Source organism: Pelophylax lessonae (genome assembly GCF_965119305.1).
Source record: "Pelophylax lessonae genome assembly, chromosome: 7".
Taxonomy (NCBI): Eukaryota; Metazoa; Chordata; class Amphibia; order Anura; family Ranidae; genus Pelophylax; species Pelophylax lessonae.
In genome coordinates, this window is record NC_138774.1 from 68,697,747 (window position 1) to 68,709,877 (window position 12,131).

A 12,131-nucleotide genomic window follows, 5' to 3' on the forward strand; every position below is an offset into this window, starting at 1 on the left:
TATTTAAGACAATTTTGTGTGTATCCTGCTCACTCCATGTTATATGATTTTTTATATCAATATTGCTGTTAAAATCTTGCCATGCCATACTTTGTACTCCATCTGTTAGTCAATGCATGTCATTGCTTACATGTTCTTTACTCATTAAAATCTACTTTTATGCATTAAAGGGTGCTTTGAGATTGTCCATAATTTGTAAAGGGTGCCTTGACTTACAGTAAAAAAAGTTTCAGAAACACTGCCTTAGAAAGTATTTTCCCCTACATATAATAAGCTATCAACCTTTGCAGTTGGGATGGGGCATGTACTTAAAAGGTTGATTTTTACTGGCTGGGCTTTAGAGAGTAATATTTGAAAACTTTTACATCGTATTTACTTGTATAATTGATTTACAAAGTGTCACAATACAAAGTAAAGAAAAAATTACATTTTTATGCAACCCCTTTTTCTATGTCACAGCCCCATGAAACAGGCCATTCATATGACCAATTATTATAAATCACTCATCGGGGCACAGCAAACATCTCATATGTCCGAGCTGTGCTCCCATTGCTGTTGGGGGCTGGTGTGATTTCTATATCCTTCTCGGCTACGGTAGGCTTAAGGGTAAACTTTTGGAGTATATTGGTGAGAAAGAGGAAGATCTCCATACGAGCCAGACCTTCTCCTAAACATGAACGTTTTCCTGAGGAAACAAGAAGAAAAAACATTAGCAGTAGAGGTATGTTATGTGTTAAGTGCAAACTAAATGTAACAGATTGAGAATTGGCACACATCTTTAATATAACATATGGAATAAACTTGTAGTAATTCCCTATGTTATACCTTGGGATTGATTTATAAAATATGAACATAACAATTCACCAAGTGAAAGTGCATGTACATTTTTTCAGTGCTAATGGGGCATAAAATAAAGGTAAGTAGACTATATCTTGTGCTGTTTGAATATAAATCATTTATTTAAAACAAAATACAATGCATTTGGCTAAAGAGGAAATAGAAGTTTCCCATAACACTTTATCTCTGTCTAGAGGCCAAATGCAGTATTTTCCATTTAGGATCAATTATTAACATTTGAACAGCACAAGATGTAATCCATTTACATTTGTTTGTTATCACATTCACATAGAAATACTGTACATTGACTTTTATTGAGCAATGCCCACCCTTTATAAATCAACCCTCTAGTAAATTCAAAGAAAGAAAAGTAATGGGATGAAGAGGAGCTAGACATGTGGTCATGTGGGTTACTTAAGGCGAAGTTGCACCTCTTGTGCACATTTCAAGGTCTCTCCTTTCCTCACACAGACACAGCGTGGGAGGAAAGGACTGCCGATAACCGGTAAGTCTGTTTACATGTGATTAGGTGATCACATGGTAAAGGGATGCTGTGATTGGCCCTTAACCCTAATCTGTGATCAGCTGTGTGTGTCTGGATGCACGCCCCAGGAGGCACGCAGGATGCAGAGTTCTGGGAGGATGTACATGGACCCCTCCCAGAACTGGAAGCCTGATGCTCGGATTGAAGGGGGGGGGGGGGTCAGCGGGGCCCTTTAAGATTTTTTGCACCTGGGCCTTGAAGGTTGTAGTTACATCTTTGGCCCAACACATGGCCTATTGGGTGTACTTGGGGACTGAGGCTGGGAAATACTGAGAGCCTGGGTCCAGGACAGTATGCATTCCCAATGTGCATTCACTGCCCAGGTTGGAGCAGATTGTGTGATGAATTGTTTCAGAGGCAGACCAGCCTCTAAAACGTGTTCGCTGGCCTCCATACTGCACTGATCTATCCCAAGTTTTTATTCATTATCAGACCTCAGGTGACTGCAGCATTAAGTTCCTTCTTGAGAGAGAGTGTGGAGAATTTTTCCCCAGACTGAAAGTGTTAAAAGATTTGGGTTCATGTTTTCTGGTGGATGGTGGAGGGTTTGTTCATTTGATTAACAGACAGACCCAAGAGCAAGGGGACATCAATGTTATTTTTGCAGTTGTACTCCATTGAGAAACTTTGCTGTACAGAGTGTTGGAAAATTAAAGTGGGCGCCACCGTCAGGAAAAAATAATTCTTGATTAGTGGAGTGCCTGCTTAGGAGTTGCAGTCTTTCCATTGTGAGAACGACTTAAGTTTCAGCTGACTGCTGTTCTGTGGAATGATAATGTGTACAATGGAAATGGTTACGTTACCGGTAGAGAATGGCATGAAGGCATCATTTTTCTTAAAAGCTCGATTTTCATCAAGAAAATGACCAGGATCAAACTGTTCTGGATTCCGAAAGAATTTTGGATCTTTTAAGACTGTGGTAAGAAGTGGAAACACCATTGTCCCCTAGAGAAGAGCACGAAAGACTCAGAAGGAAACAGAAAGCTTTAACACACATATAACAAAATTAAGGGTTGGATAACTTATATAAAGAGTGTTTGAATACCTTTTTCTACCCTGTGTCTTTTTGTTCCAACAGTGTAGCTGTGTGGGGCTCTATGTACACAGTTGTGTCATTCATTCACATAGATCTGTCAAAGTAGAAGTCCCATTTTCCACCATGGCAGACAGCTTGTAGTTCTCAATAAACTACCAGGGCACTAATTAGCGTGTTAGTAATTAGCGTAATAGTACAGAGATATGAGCAGGCAGCTCTCAGCTGTGTCTGCAGGAACATGGCATTGTACCTACAGTTCACTGGTCACGGGTGTAGTGGTTGCAGGCTCAATTATAAAAAAAAAAAACATGTACATCTGTTATTTTTTTTTTTTTTAAAGGTGAACTTATCCTTTAAAAGGAGGATCCTGGGTTGAGTGTCTGTGTCTGTGTTTGTGCATGTGCTGAAAAGTAACCTGATTTTACTCTTTGAAAGTGGTGTGCAGCTCTAGGATTTGGCTAACTAAAGTTTCAACACCTTTCACCTTATAGTTCTCATAATGTCTTGCTGCAAGGTAATAGCTTGCTGCAAGGTAATAGCTTATGTGATACTCTCCATTTTGACCACAACTATTTATTATGTTAATTAGGCCATTTTAGATCACTTATATAGCACTTTTCCCGTAGGGCTTGCTGTTAGGGATGATCGAACTTTTCAAAAGTTCGGTTCGGCCAGAACTTTCGAACTTCCTGAAAGTTCGGCCCGGATTTCAGAACCCCATTGAAATCAATAGGACCCGAACTTCGGTAATCAAAAAACACAATTTTAAAGCCCTAAAACCCAATAAATGCCAATAAAAAAGTTCTTAAAAATTGTCATTTTTGATAGAGAGCCAATTATTGAAAAAATTAAAAAAATAAAATAAATACTTTGGATTTAGTATCTGGGGGTCTAAAAAGTGTACCTGTGAAGTTTCAGCTCTGTAGCATGTCCAGAACCATAAAAAAAAAGATCGTTTGTATTTTGTCACTTATAGAACAGGTTAGTGGCTTCTCTCTTTTCACACCTTGCCGGTTTAGTAGCAGGCGTTTTTTTGGGCATTTTTTGGGTCTTTTCAGGCAGGCAAAACATCTGAACTTGTGTATACGGGTATATATACCCACACATACTTATATGTATACATACACCTAGACATATATAGGTGTGATAGTAGCAGAAATATATGCTTGCGCTAATTAATTCATTTACACTAATATGGCTCCGCTCCTATAACACCTATATATGTCTAAGTGTAAAATACATATAAGTATGTGTGTATATATACCACTATACACAAGTTCAGATGTTTTGCCTGCCTCCAAAGAACCCAAAAAAATGCTCAAAAAAACGCTAGCGCCAAAAAAAAAAAACGCCCAGGTGTGTTGTTGCAGGCATTTTTTGGGGGTTTTTGGAGGCAGGCAAAACATCTGAACTTGTGTATAGTGGTATATATACACACATACTTATATGTATTTTACACTTAGACATATATAGGTGTTATAGGAGCGGAGCCATATTAGTGTAAATGATTTCATTAGCGCAAGCATATATTTCTGCTACTATCACACATATATGTCTAAGTGTATATATACATATAAGTATGTGTGTATATATACCCGTATACACAAGTTCAGATGTTTTGCCTGCCTCCAAAAACCCCCAAAAAATGCCTGCAACAAAACACCTGGGCGTTTTTTTTTTTTTTAGCTAGCGTTTTTTGGGCATTTTTTTGGGTTCTTTGGAGGCAGGCATTACATCTGAACTTCTGTATAAGGGTATATATACACACATACTTATATGTATATATACACCTAGACATATATAGGTGTGATAGTAGCAGAAATATATGCTTGCGCTAATGAAATCATTTACACTAATATGGCTCCGCTCCTATAACAACTATATATGTCTAAGTGTAAAACACATACAAGTATGTGTGTATATATACCACTATACACAAGTTCAGATGTTTTGCCTGCCTCTAAAAACCCCCAAAAAAATGCCTGCAACGACACACCTGGGCGTTTTTTTTTTTTGGCGCTAACGTTTTTTTGGGCATTTTTTTGGGTTCTTTGGAGACAGGCAAAACATCTGAACTTGTGTATAGTGGTATATATACACATACACTTATATGTATTTTACACTTAGACATATATAGGTGTGATAGGAGCGTAACTATATTGGTGTTAATTATTTCATTAGTGCAAGTAGTGTTTTCTGCTCCTTTCACACCTATATACTGTATGTCTAGGTGTATATATACATACATGGGTGTGTATATATACCCCCTATACACATGTTCAGATGTCATGCCTGGCTCCAAACATGTGCTCAAAAAATCCCTATAGACGCCTGCAGCCAAAAAGCAGGCTGACGGGTGAGAAGCCATATCCCTGCAGCGAAAGTGACTTCAGAGAAACTAGCTTTTCTCCATAGCGGTCACCCTGATATGGAAGGGTTTGGTCACCCTGCCATAGCAGTCAGAGTCAGTTCACCCTACACTACACTACGGTCATCCTGGCACTTAACACTTTCCCTACAGAAACTAAATTTTTGCATCTAACTAAAGTGTAAAAGAGCACTCTAACTACACTAGATATCCCTTTCCTCACACTAATAAATGCTAAATGACACTTTTGAAGACAATTTAACAGAACTGCTACCATTCTCTTCCATGTCCCTGTATTACAATGCTAGGAATTTGCCGGGGCTATCTTATATACTGGGGGGCGTATTCACTAATGATTGGTCTAGGGACACATTCCTAGCATTCTCCTGCCCCCTCAATTGGCTTTTGCTAATGGTTCTGGTCCAATCATGGGCTTTTAAAGCCCATTTCCTGTCCCATTGCATTTTGGTCTGTTCTGGTTGCCGAATTCCGAACTTTTTGGGCAAAAAGTTCTAAATTCGGCCGAACCTCGAACAGCCAATGTTCGGGTCGAACCGATGGTCGACTCGAATCGTTCGATCATCCCTACTTGCTGTGTGATGACTTCTTGGGCCTCTTCTAAATACCTGCAGACAGTCACTTAGGGACAGTTCACACATTCATCCTTACTCCCAATGGCTTGTTATTCAATAAACAGTCCAGGTTTTTTTTTTTTTTTTGTGTGTTTATTGTGGTCAGGGCTGGCCCAAGACATTGTGCGGCCTGGGTCCGAGAATGAAATTCTGCCCCCCCCAAAACAAAAAAAAATTCACGCCCTCCAAGAGGCCCCCACATTTTATAGGACTATTAAAGCAGTCAGAGGAGTGTGAGTGTTTACGGAGTGACAGCAAGAGCAGGACAGAGCAGTAGACACTGGGCAGATGAGCGCACCAAGCTTTCTACTGTCTATAGTGCCACAGTGCCCTGCAGGGCTGTGAGCATGGTACAGGAGAATGCAGTCCTGCTTGCATGGTACAGAAGAATGCAGGGCTGTGGGCATGGTACAGGAGAATGCAGTGCTGCGGACATGGTACAGGAAAATGCAGGGCTGCGGACATGGTACAGGAGAATGCAGTGCTGCGGACATGGTACAGGAGAATGTAGGGCTGCGGGCATGGTACAGGAGAATGTAGGGCTGCGGGCATTATACAGGAGAATGCAGTGCTGCGGACATGGTACAGGAGAATGTAGGGCTGCGGGCATAGTACAGGAGAATGCAGGGCTGCGGACATGGTACAGGAGAATGCGGGTCTGCGGGCATGGTACAGAAGAATGCAGGGCTGCGGACATGGTACAGGAGAATGTGGGGCTGCAGGCATGGTACAGGAGAATGTGGGGCTGTGGGCATGGTACAGGAGAATGCGGGGCTGCGGGCATGGTGCATGAGAATGCGGGGCTGCAGGCATGGTGCAGGAGAATATGGGGCTGTGGGCATGGTGCATGAGAATGCAGGGTGCAGGCATGGTGCATGAGAATGCAGGGCTGTGGGCATAGTGCAGGAGAATGCAGGGCTACGGGCATGGTGCAAGAGAATGAAGTGCTGCGGGCATGGTACAGGAGAATGCGGGGCTGCGGGCATGGTACAGGAGAATGCGGGGCTGCGGGCATGGTGCAGGAGTATGCGGGGCTGTGGGCATGGTACAGGAGAATGCAGGGTGCGGGCATGGTGCATGAGAATGCGGGGCTGTGGGCATGGTACAGGAGAATGCGGGGCTGCGGGCATGGTGCAAGAGAATGTAGGGCTGCGGGAATGGTACAGGAGAATGCGGGGCTGCGGGTATGGTACAGGAGAATGCAGGGCTGCGGACATGGTACAGGAGAATGAAGTGCTGTGGACATGGTACAGGAGAATGTAGGGCTGCGGGCATTGTACAGGAGAATGCAGTGCTGTGGACATGGTACAGGGGAATGTAGGGCTGTGGGCATAGTACAGGAGAATGCAGGGCTGCAGGCATGGTACAGAAGAATGCGGGCCGTGGGAATGGTACAGGAGAATGCAGGGCTGCGGGCATTGTACAGGAGAATTCAGGGCTGCGGGCATGGTACAGGAGAATGTGGGGCTGCGGGCATGGTGCATGAGAATGCGGGGCTGCGGGCATGGTGCATGAGAAAGCGGGGCTGCGGGCATGGTGCATGAGAATACGGGGCTGTGGGCATGGTACAGGAGAATGCAGGATGTGAGCATGGTGCATGAGAATGCAGGGCTGTGGGCATGGTGTAAGAGAATGCAGTGCTGCGGGCATGGTAGAGGAGAATGCGGAGCTGCGGGCATGGTACAGGAGAATGCGGGGCTGCGGGCATGGTACAGGAGAATGCGGGGCTGCGGGCATGGTGCAGGAGAATGCGGGGCTGCGGGCATGGTACAGGAGAATGCAGGGTCAGGGCATGGTGCATGAGAATGCGGGGCTGTGGGCATGGTACAGGAAAATGTGGGGCTGGGGGCATGGTGCAATTGAATGCAGTGCTGCGGGCATGGTAGAGGAGAATGTGGGCCTGCGGGCATACTGCAGGAGATGCAGTGCTGTGGGCATGTACCATGCCGGCAGCACTACATCTTCTGTAGTATGCCTGCAGCCCTGCATAATGGAAGGTAGTGTGGCTGTGTGTGGAGCAGTCTCACTTACCTGTTCCTAAAGGGCACCTTAGGATTTAAAAATGGCTGGGGAGGCGGAGCTGGAGTGCAGAAGGCTGGAGGAAGCTGGAGGGGCGGAATCCATGTGTGCTGGGGAGGCAAGAGGCAGAGTTCCGATCAGAGCCGAGTGCCTGGGGAAACTGGAAATCTTGGGGAAACCAATGTCGGCACAATGGTCCGCGGCCGCCCGGAAATAGCCGAACATTTTCGGGCTTTTCCGAGCGGCGGCGGCGCATGCGCAGTGTGTATGACAGGCCGGCCGCTGACCTTTTTTTTTTGGCAATAGCCGAAGAAGAGAAGAGGCGGCCGGGGGGGCCTGGGTCCCATGGTCCCACCGGGACTCATGGTAGGGCTGGCCCTGATTGTGGTACTGGGATCAGAGAAGGGAATAGTGGGATACTCAAACTCTAACTATTTACAGTTGATAAGTAAAACTCCCACTTGGCCTCACCAGGTTACTTGTGGAAGCAGTCAGTGCTTTAACCATACTGCCACTTGTATGGAAGGGGTTAAGTCTTCTTGCTCTCTCCAGAAGCAGACTTGATGCACTACATTATCTTTAGGGACACTCTCTAGTATCCCCTTTACTGACACCCATCCACTGACTCTTCTAGTTGAAGGAACGGCCCACCTCAGGACAGACCCCTTGACACAAATCTGTACTCACTGTATGCAGAATCAGATTCCTCAGGACAGGCCCCTTGACACAAATCTATAATCACTGTATGCAGAATCAGATTCTTTCCAGTGTCTCCCTTCCAGTCAGCTCCACTCCCTTCCAGCCCTCCACTCTTCAGACAAACTGAGCTGCACCTGAGCACCATGAACAACCCTCACTAGAAGATCCTGCTCTCTGGTAGGCAGAGAACAATATAGATTTACCTGGCAATCTTTCTGGTAAGCAGCAAAGATCAAAAACCATACTATCTCTCTAGCCCCTACCTAGGGGGGGAACTACACATATGTATGAGGCAGTTCCTCATTTAGCAGTAGAAATGCATTGATGGACTATATAACTAGCTATAACTTGCTGTCCAATAAACATCCAGGACAATCCATTGGTCCTGATGACATCCAGACCTTAGATTGCTGGAGCATGGGGGAGAAGATACTGAGAGGACTGGTCGAGCAATTTAGAGGAGCAGAGGATCAGGTAAGTAGATTTTATTTTCCATGCGCCCTAGACCTAAACCAGAAATTAATCCTATCAGTATGGACACAGCCTCATTGAAAGGGATCATTTTTAAGTTCCTAGAGTTGGGCATTAAGGTACAATGAACATAAGAACTTTGGTGTTTCAATTTTGCTGGCTATGAATGAAAGTCTGTAGCTAGTGCTTTTGTACTCTGAAACACTGATCATTATATTATTACTCACATAACCCCAATAAATCAGTATGTCAGCTGCAAGGACATTTTAGAAACTTAGAACAGTAATAATGGTCGTACAGAGAGCATTGAGGATACAGTAAAAAGATTATGTGTCCCTGGTGTTTAATTAAACACGAAAGCTGCCTAACCTTGGGAATGTGATATTCCTTGAAGATTGTGTCTCTCGTAGTTTCATGGGGCATTCCTGTTGGTATAATATCAGAAAATCTCTGGATCTCATGTATTACAGCATCTGTGTAGGGCATCTTTGTCCTGTCTTTCACTGATGGACAGCGAATGGGACCTATGACCTGGTCAATTTCCTTTTGAGTCTTTTCTGTTTTTTAAAAAAGAAAGTAAAATTAAAGTAACATTGTTCAAATTGTAGACTGAATTTCAAATATAATCTTTAAAGGTAAAAAAGAATGAAGATATAACTAAAGGGCTATGTTACTAAGTCAATATTCTGAATGCTGAGGAACAGATAGTCTACTATAATGGACTTGCTGTGTTGCCATGGCTATTTTAGTGATTTTCTTAAAGCATAAAAATATGGAATAAAACATAGCTATCATCTATAATTCAGAAGGTGGGCTGCCTCTGTTGAAATGGTAAATAAATTGTTTAACTGGTTCTTAATGGCTAGTTGAAAAGGAAGTGATGTTGGCAGGCAATGGGGGAAGGTAAGAAGAAATTAGATAACATAGCCGTGTGCTGAACAAAAGTTGGAGTCTGGAAGAAGGCCTAGGTAGAAGTAGGAGGTTCCATAACAAGAAAAAACTTTGGTAGAAGGAAGTTCTGTGTCAGAGAGAACTTCACAAGACCAAAGTGGGAACTTCATCTGGGTAATAATAATAAATCTATACTTTGAGACAGCTCAATTTTAAATTGACTGATATTCGGGTTGTCTACGGAGATTGTGAAGCCTCTATACCCAAGCAAAGTGTCTTTTTAGCATACTGATCATTGTCAATGCTCATTTCCTAGGAAGGTTAGATAGCATGTGCATGTGTGTTGTATGCATATTTTTAATATTCTGTATGTTGTGTATTGTTTTCCTACAATTGTAAGTAGTTTGTAGTTTGTATGTGCAGCATTCTTGTTTAGTAAAAGCACATTAAAGTGTTTATAAAGGCTCCAGGTTTTTTACTTTCGTGCATTTTTTTTAACGTATTGCCTTTAATATCACTTTAACCACTTGCCGACCGCCGCAAGTACATATACTGCGGCGGTCAGCCCCGGCCAGGCAAAGTGACGTACCTACGTCACTAGCCTGTCACTGGCTTGTGAGCCAATAGCGGGCAAACGCGCACCCGCTGAGGCGTGCGCCCGCCCGGCTCGTTCCCTAACAAGTCAGTGCGTGTGATCGGCGGACCCTATGTCCGCTGGTCACTCGCGATCGTTCGCCGGGAAGGGAGAAAGGCAGGCGGCTAATGTAAACAAGCCGCCTGTCATTCTCCCCTGTGTAAAAATGGAGATCAGACGGTTCTACTATGTAGGACTGTTGATCTCTGTTTTTACACTAGTAGCCATGTCCAATCACTGTTAGAAACACGCCCCTAGGACACACTTAACCCCTCCCTCTCCAATACAGTTAACCCCTTCCCTGCCAGTGTCATTTTTACAGTAACAGTGCATATGTATAGCACTGATTACTGCAGTAATGTCACTGGTAACCCCAAAAGTGTTAAAAATGGCAGTCAAGGGTCCGATCTGTCCGCTGCAATGTCGCAGTCCCGCAAAAAAAAAACGCAGATCGCCGCCATTACTCGTTAAAAAAAAAACAAAAATGACAAAAATATTTCCCTTTGTTAGTAAACGTGATAACTTTTGCGCAAACCAATCAAAATATGCTTTTTGCAATTTTTTTTACCAAACATATGTAGCATAAGACAAATTGGCCGAAAATGTTAAAACATTTTGATTTTTACATTTTTTTTTGGGGAATTTCATATAAAAAAATGTGAAAAATATTGTTATTTTTGCAAAATTGATGCTCTTTTTTTGTTTATAGCGCATGATCAAAAAATCGCACAGGTGATCAAATACCGCCAAAAGAAATCTCTGTTTGTGGGAAAAAAGGACGTCAAATTCGTTTAGGTACAGCGACGCACGACCGCGCAATTGTCCGTTAAAGTCACGCAGTAAAAAATCGCAAAGAAAACCCTGGTCAGGAAGGGGGTAAAATCTTCCGGGGCTTAAGTGGTTCATATACTACATGGGTTTTTGCTTCCTTGCTTTACTGCAAATTACCCTAAAAATACAAGCAAAACAATATCACCACGTTTTTTAAACAATGGGTATCTTGGTCATAACTGTCTGTTTTTATGTCATCCATTTCTATAGTATCTATCATGTCACTAAATGTGTGAAATTGATCTTTTTACTCACTAATGCCAAACTTACTTTACAAAAAAATAACAAAACAAACACAAGGGCGCACCGGCCTAGTGCATTATCCTCTAAAAAAGGTTTATTTAAAATAAAGGTATAAAAATACTCACAAACGAGTTCTTGTTAAAAGCACATCAAATATGGTACACAGTCTTCAGCATCGAGATCAAAGGGTGTACCGTCCCTTGAAGCTGTAAAGGCTTACGTGTTTCGAGGCTTAGCGTCTTCCTCAGAGCCTACTACTTTAGAGGTTTCAGACTACCCTGGTCTGGTAAGGGGCTGCAAGGCTGAAGCTATCCGGTGTTGCCGAGTCACCAGTTCTCAACAGCTGCAAGATTGTGGCTGAGGTGGATAGAGGATTACACCACTCAGAGCACAGGAGATAGGTGCTTTGCACCGACGGTTTGATTGTTGCAAACTTACTTTACCACTGTATGAATTCATCAGTCTTAAAATGTTCGTTCAACGTGTCCTGAACTTCTTTCCCTCATAGTTGAACCTCTTACCAAAACAAAATTGCAGATGACCCTAGGCACTACTAGTCCCAGTAAATACATTGGGTCCAATTAGGTTTACCTTTATTGATCGAACCATAGCTAACCGACAGATAAATTTTTTGGTACATTGGCCACTACTCTTTGATACAAATGGCCTCTTGGTCAAATTTGCCTGTTCCCTAGACCCTAAATATAAAATATGATTTCAAACATGTTTCAATTTTACCCAGTATCTCAGGATACTTGAGTAGTATCAGGAAAGCATATCTTAAAGTCATGCTTGTAGTCTCTGTTCCAGCGAAGAATAGGTCTAATATAGTTGCTATCAAATTTTCCTCATGAAAATCGGTGTTTGGATTTTTCTTTTCCTGGTAAAAGAAAAGAACACATTAACTATGATCCATCATATTCATA

The 12,131-nt window shown here is 42.9% G+C and overlaps 1 protein-coding gene across 1 annotated transcript in view; it reads right to left on the reverse strand.

Annotated features, from left to right (window-relative positions):
* Nucleotides 1-375: 375 nt before the first annotated feature.
* LOC309559484 (cytochrome P450 2B1-like) overlaps nucleotides 376-12,131 on the reverse strand; it is a 41,901-nt gene continuing 30,145 nt past the window's right edge. The window contains exons 6-9 of the mRNA XM_082262758.1: nucleotides 11,944-12,085; nucleotides 8,976-9,163; nucleotides 2,185-2,326; nucleotides 376-685 (exon numbers count right to left, since the gene is read on the reverse strand). Of these exons, the coding sequence (XP_082118884.1) occupies nucleotides 504-685; nucleotides 2,185-2,326; nucleotides 8,976-9,163; nucleotides 11,944-12,085 (654 nt within the window). The 3' untranslated portion in view covers nucleotides 376-503. The remainder of the gene's footprint in view (nucleotides 686-2,184; nucleotides 2,327-8,975; nucleotides 9,164-11,943; nucleotides 12,086-12,131) is intronic.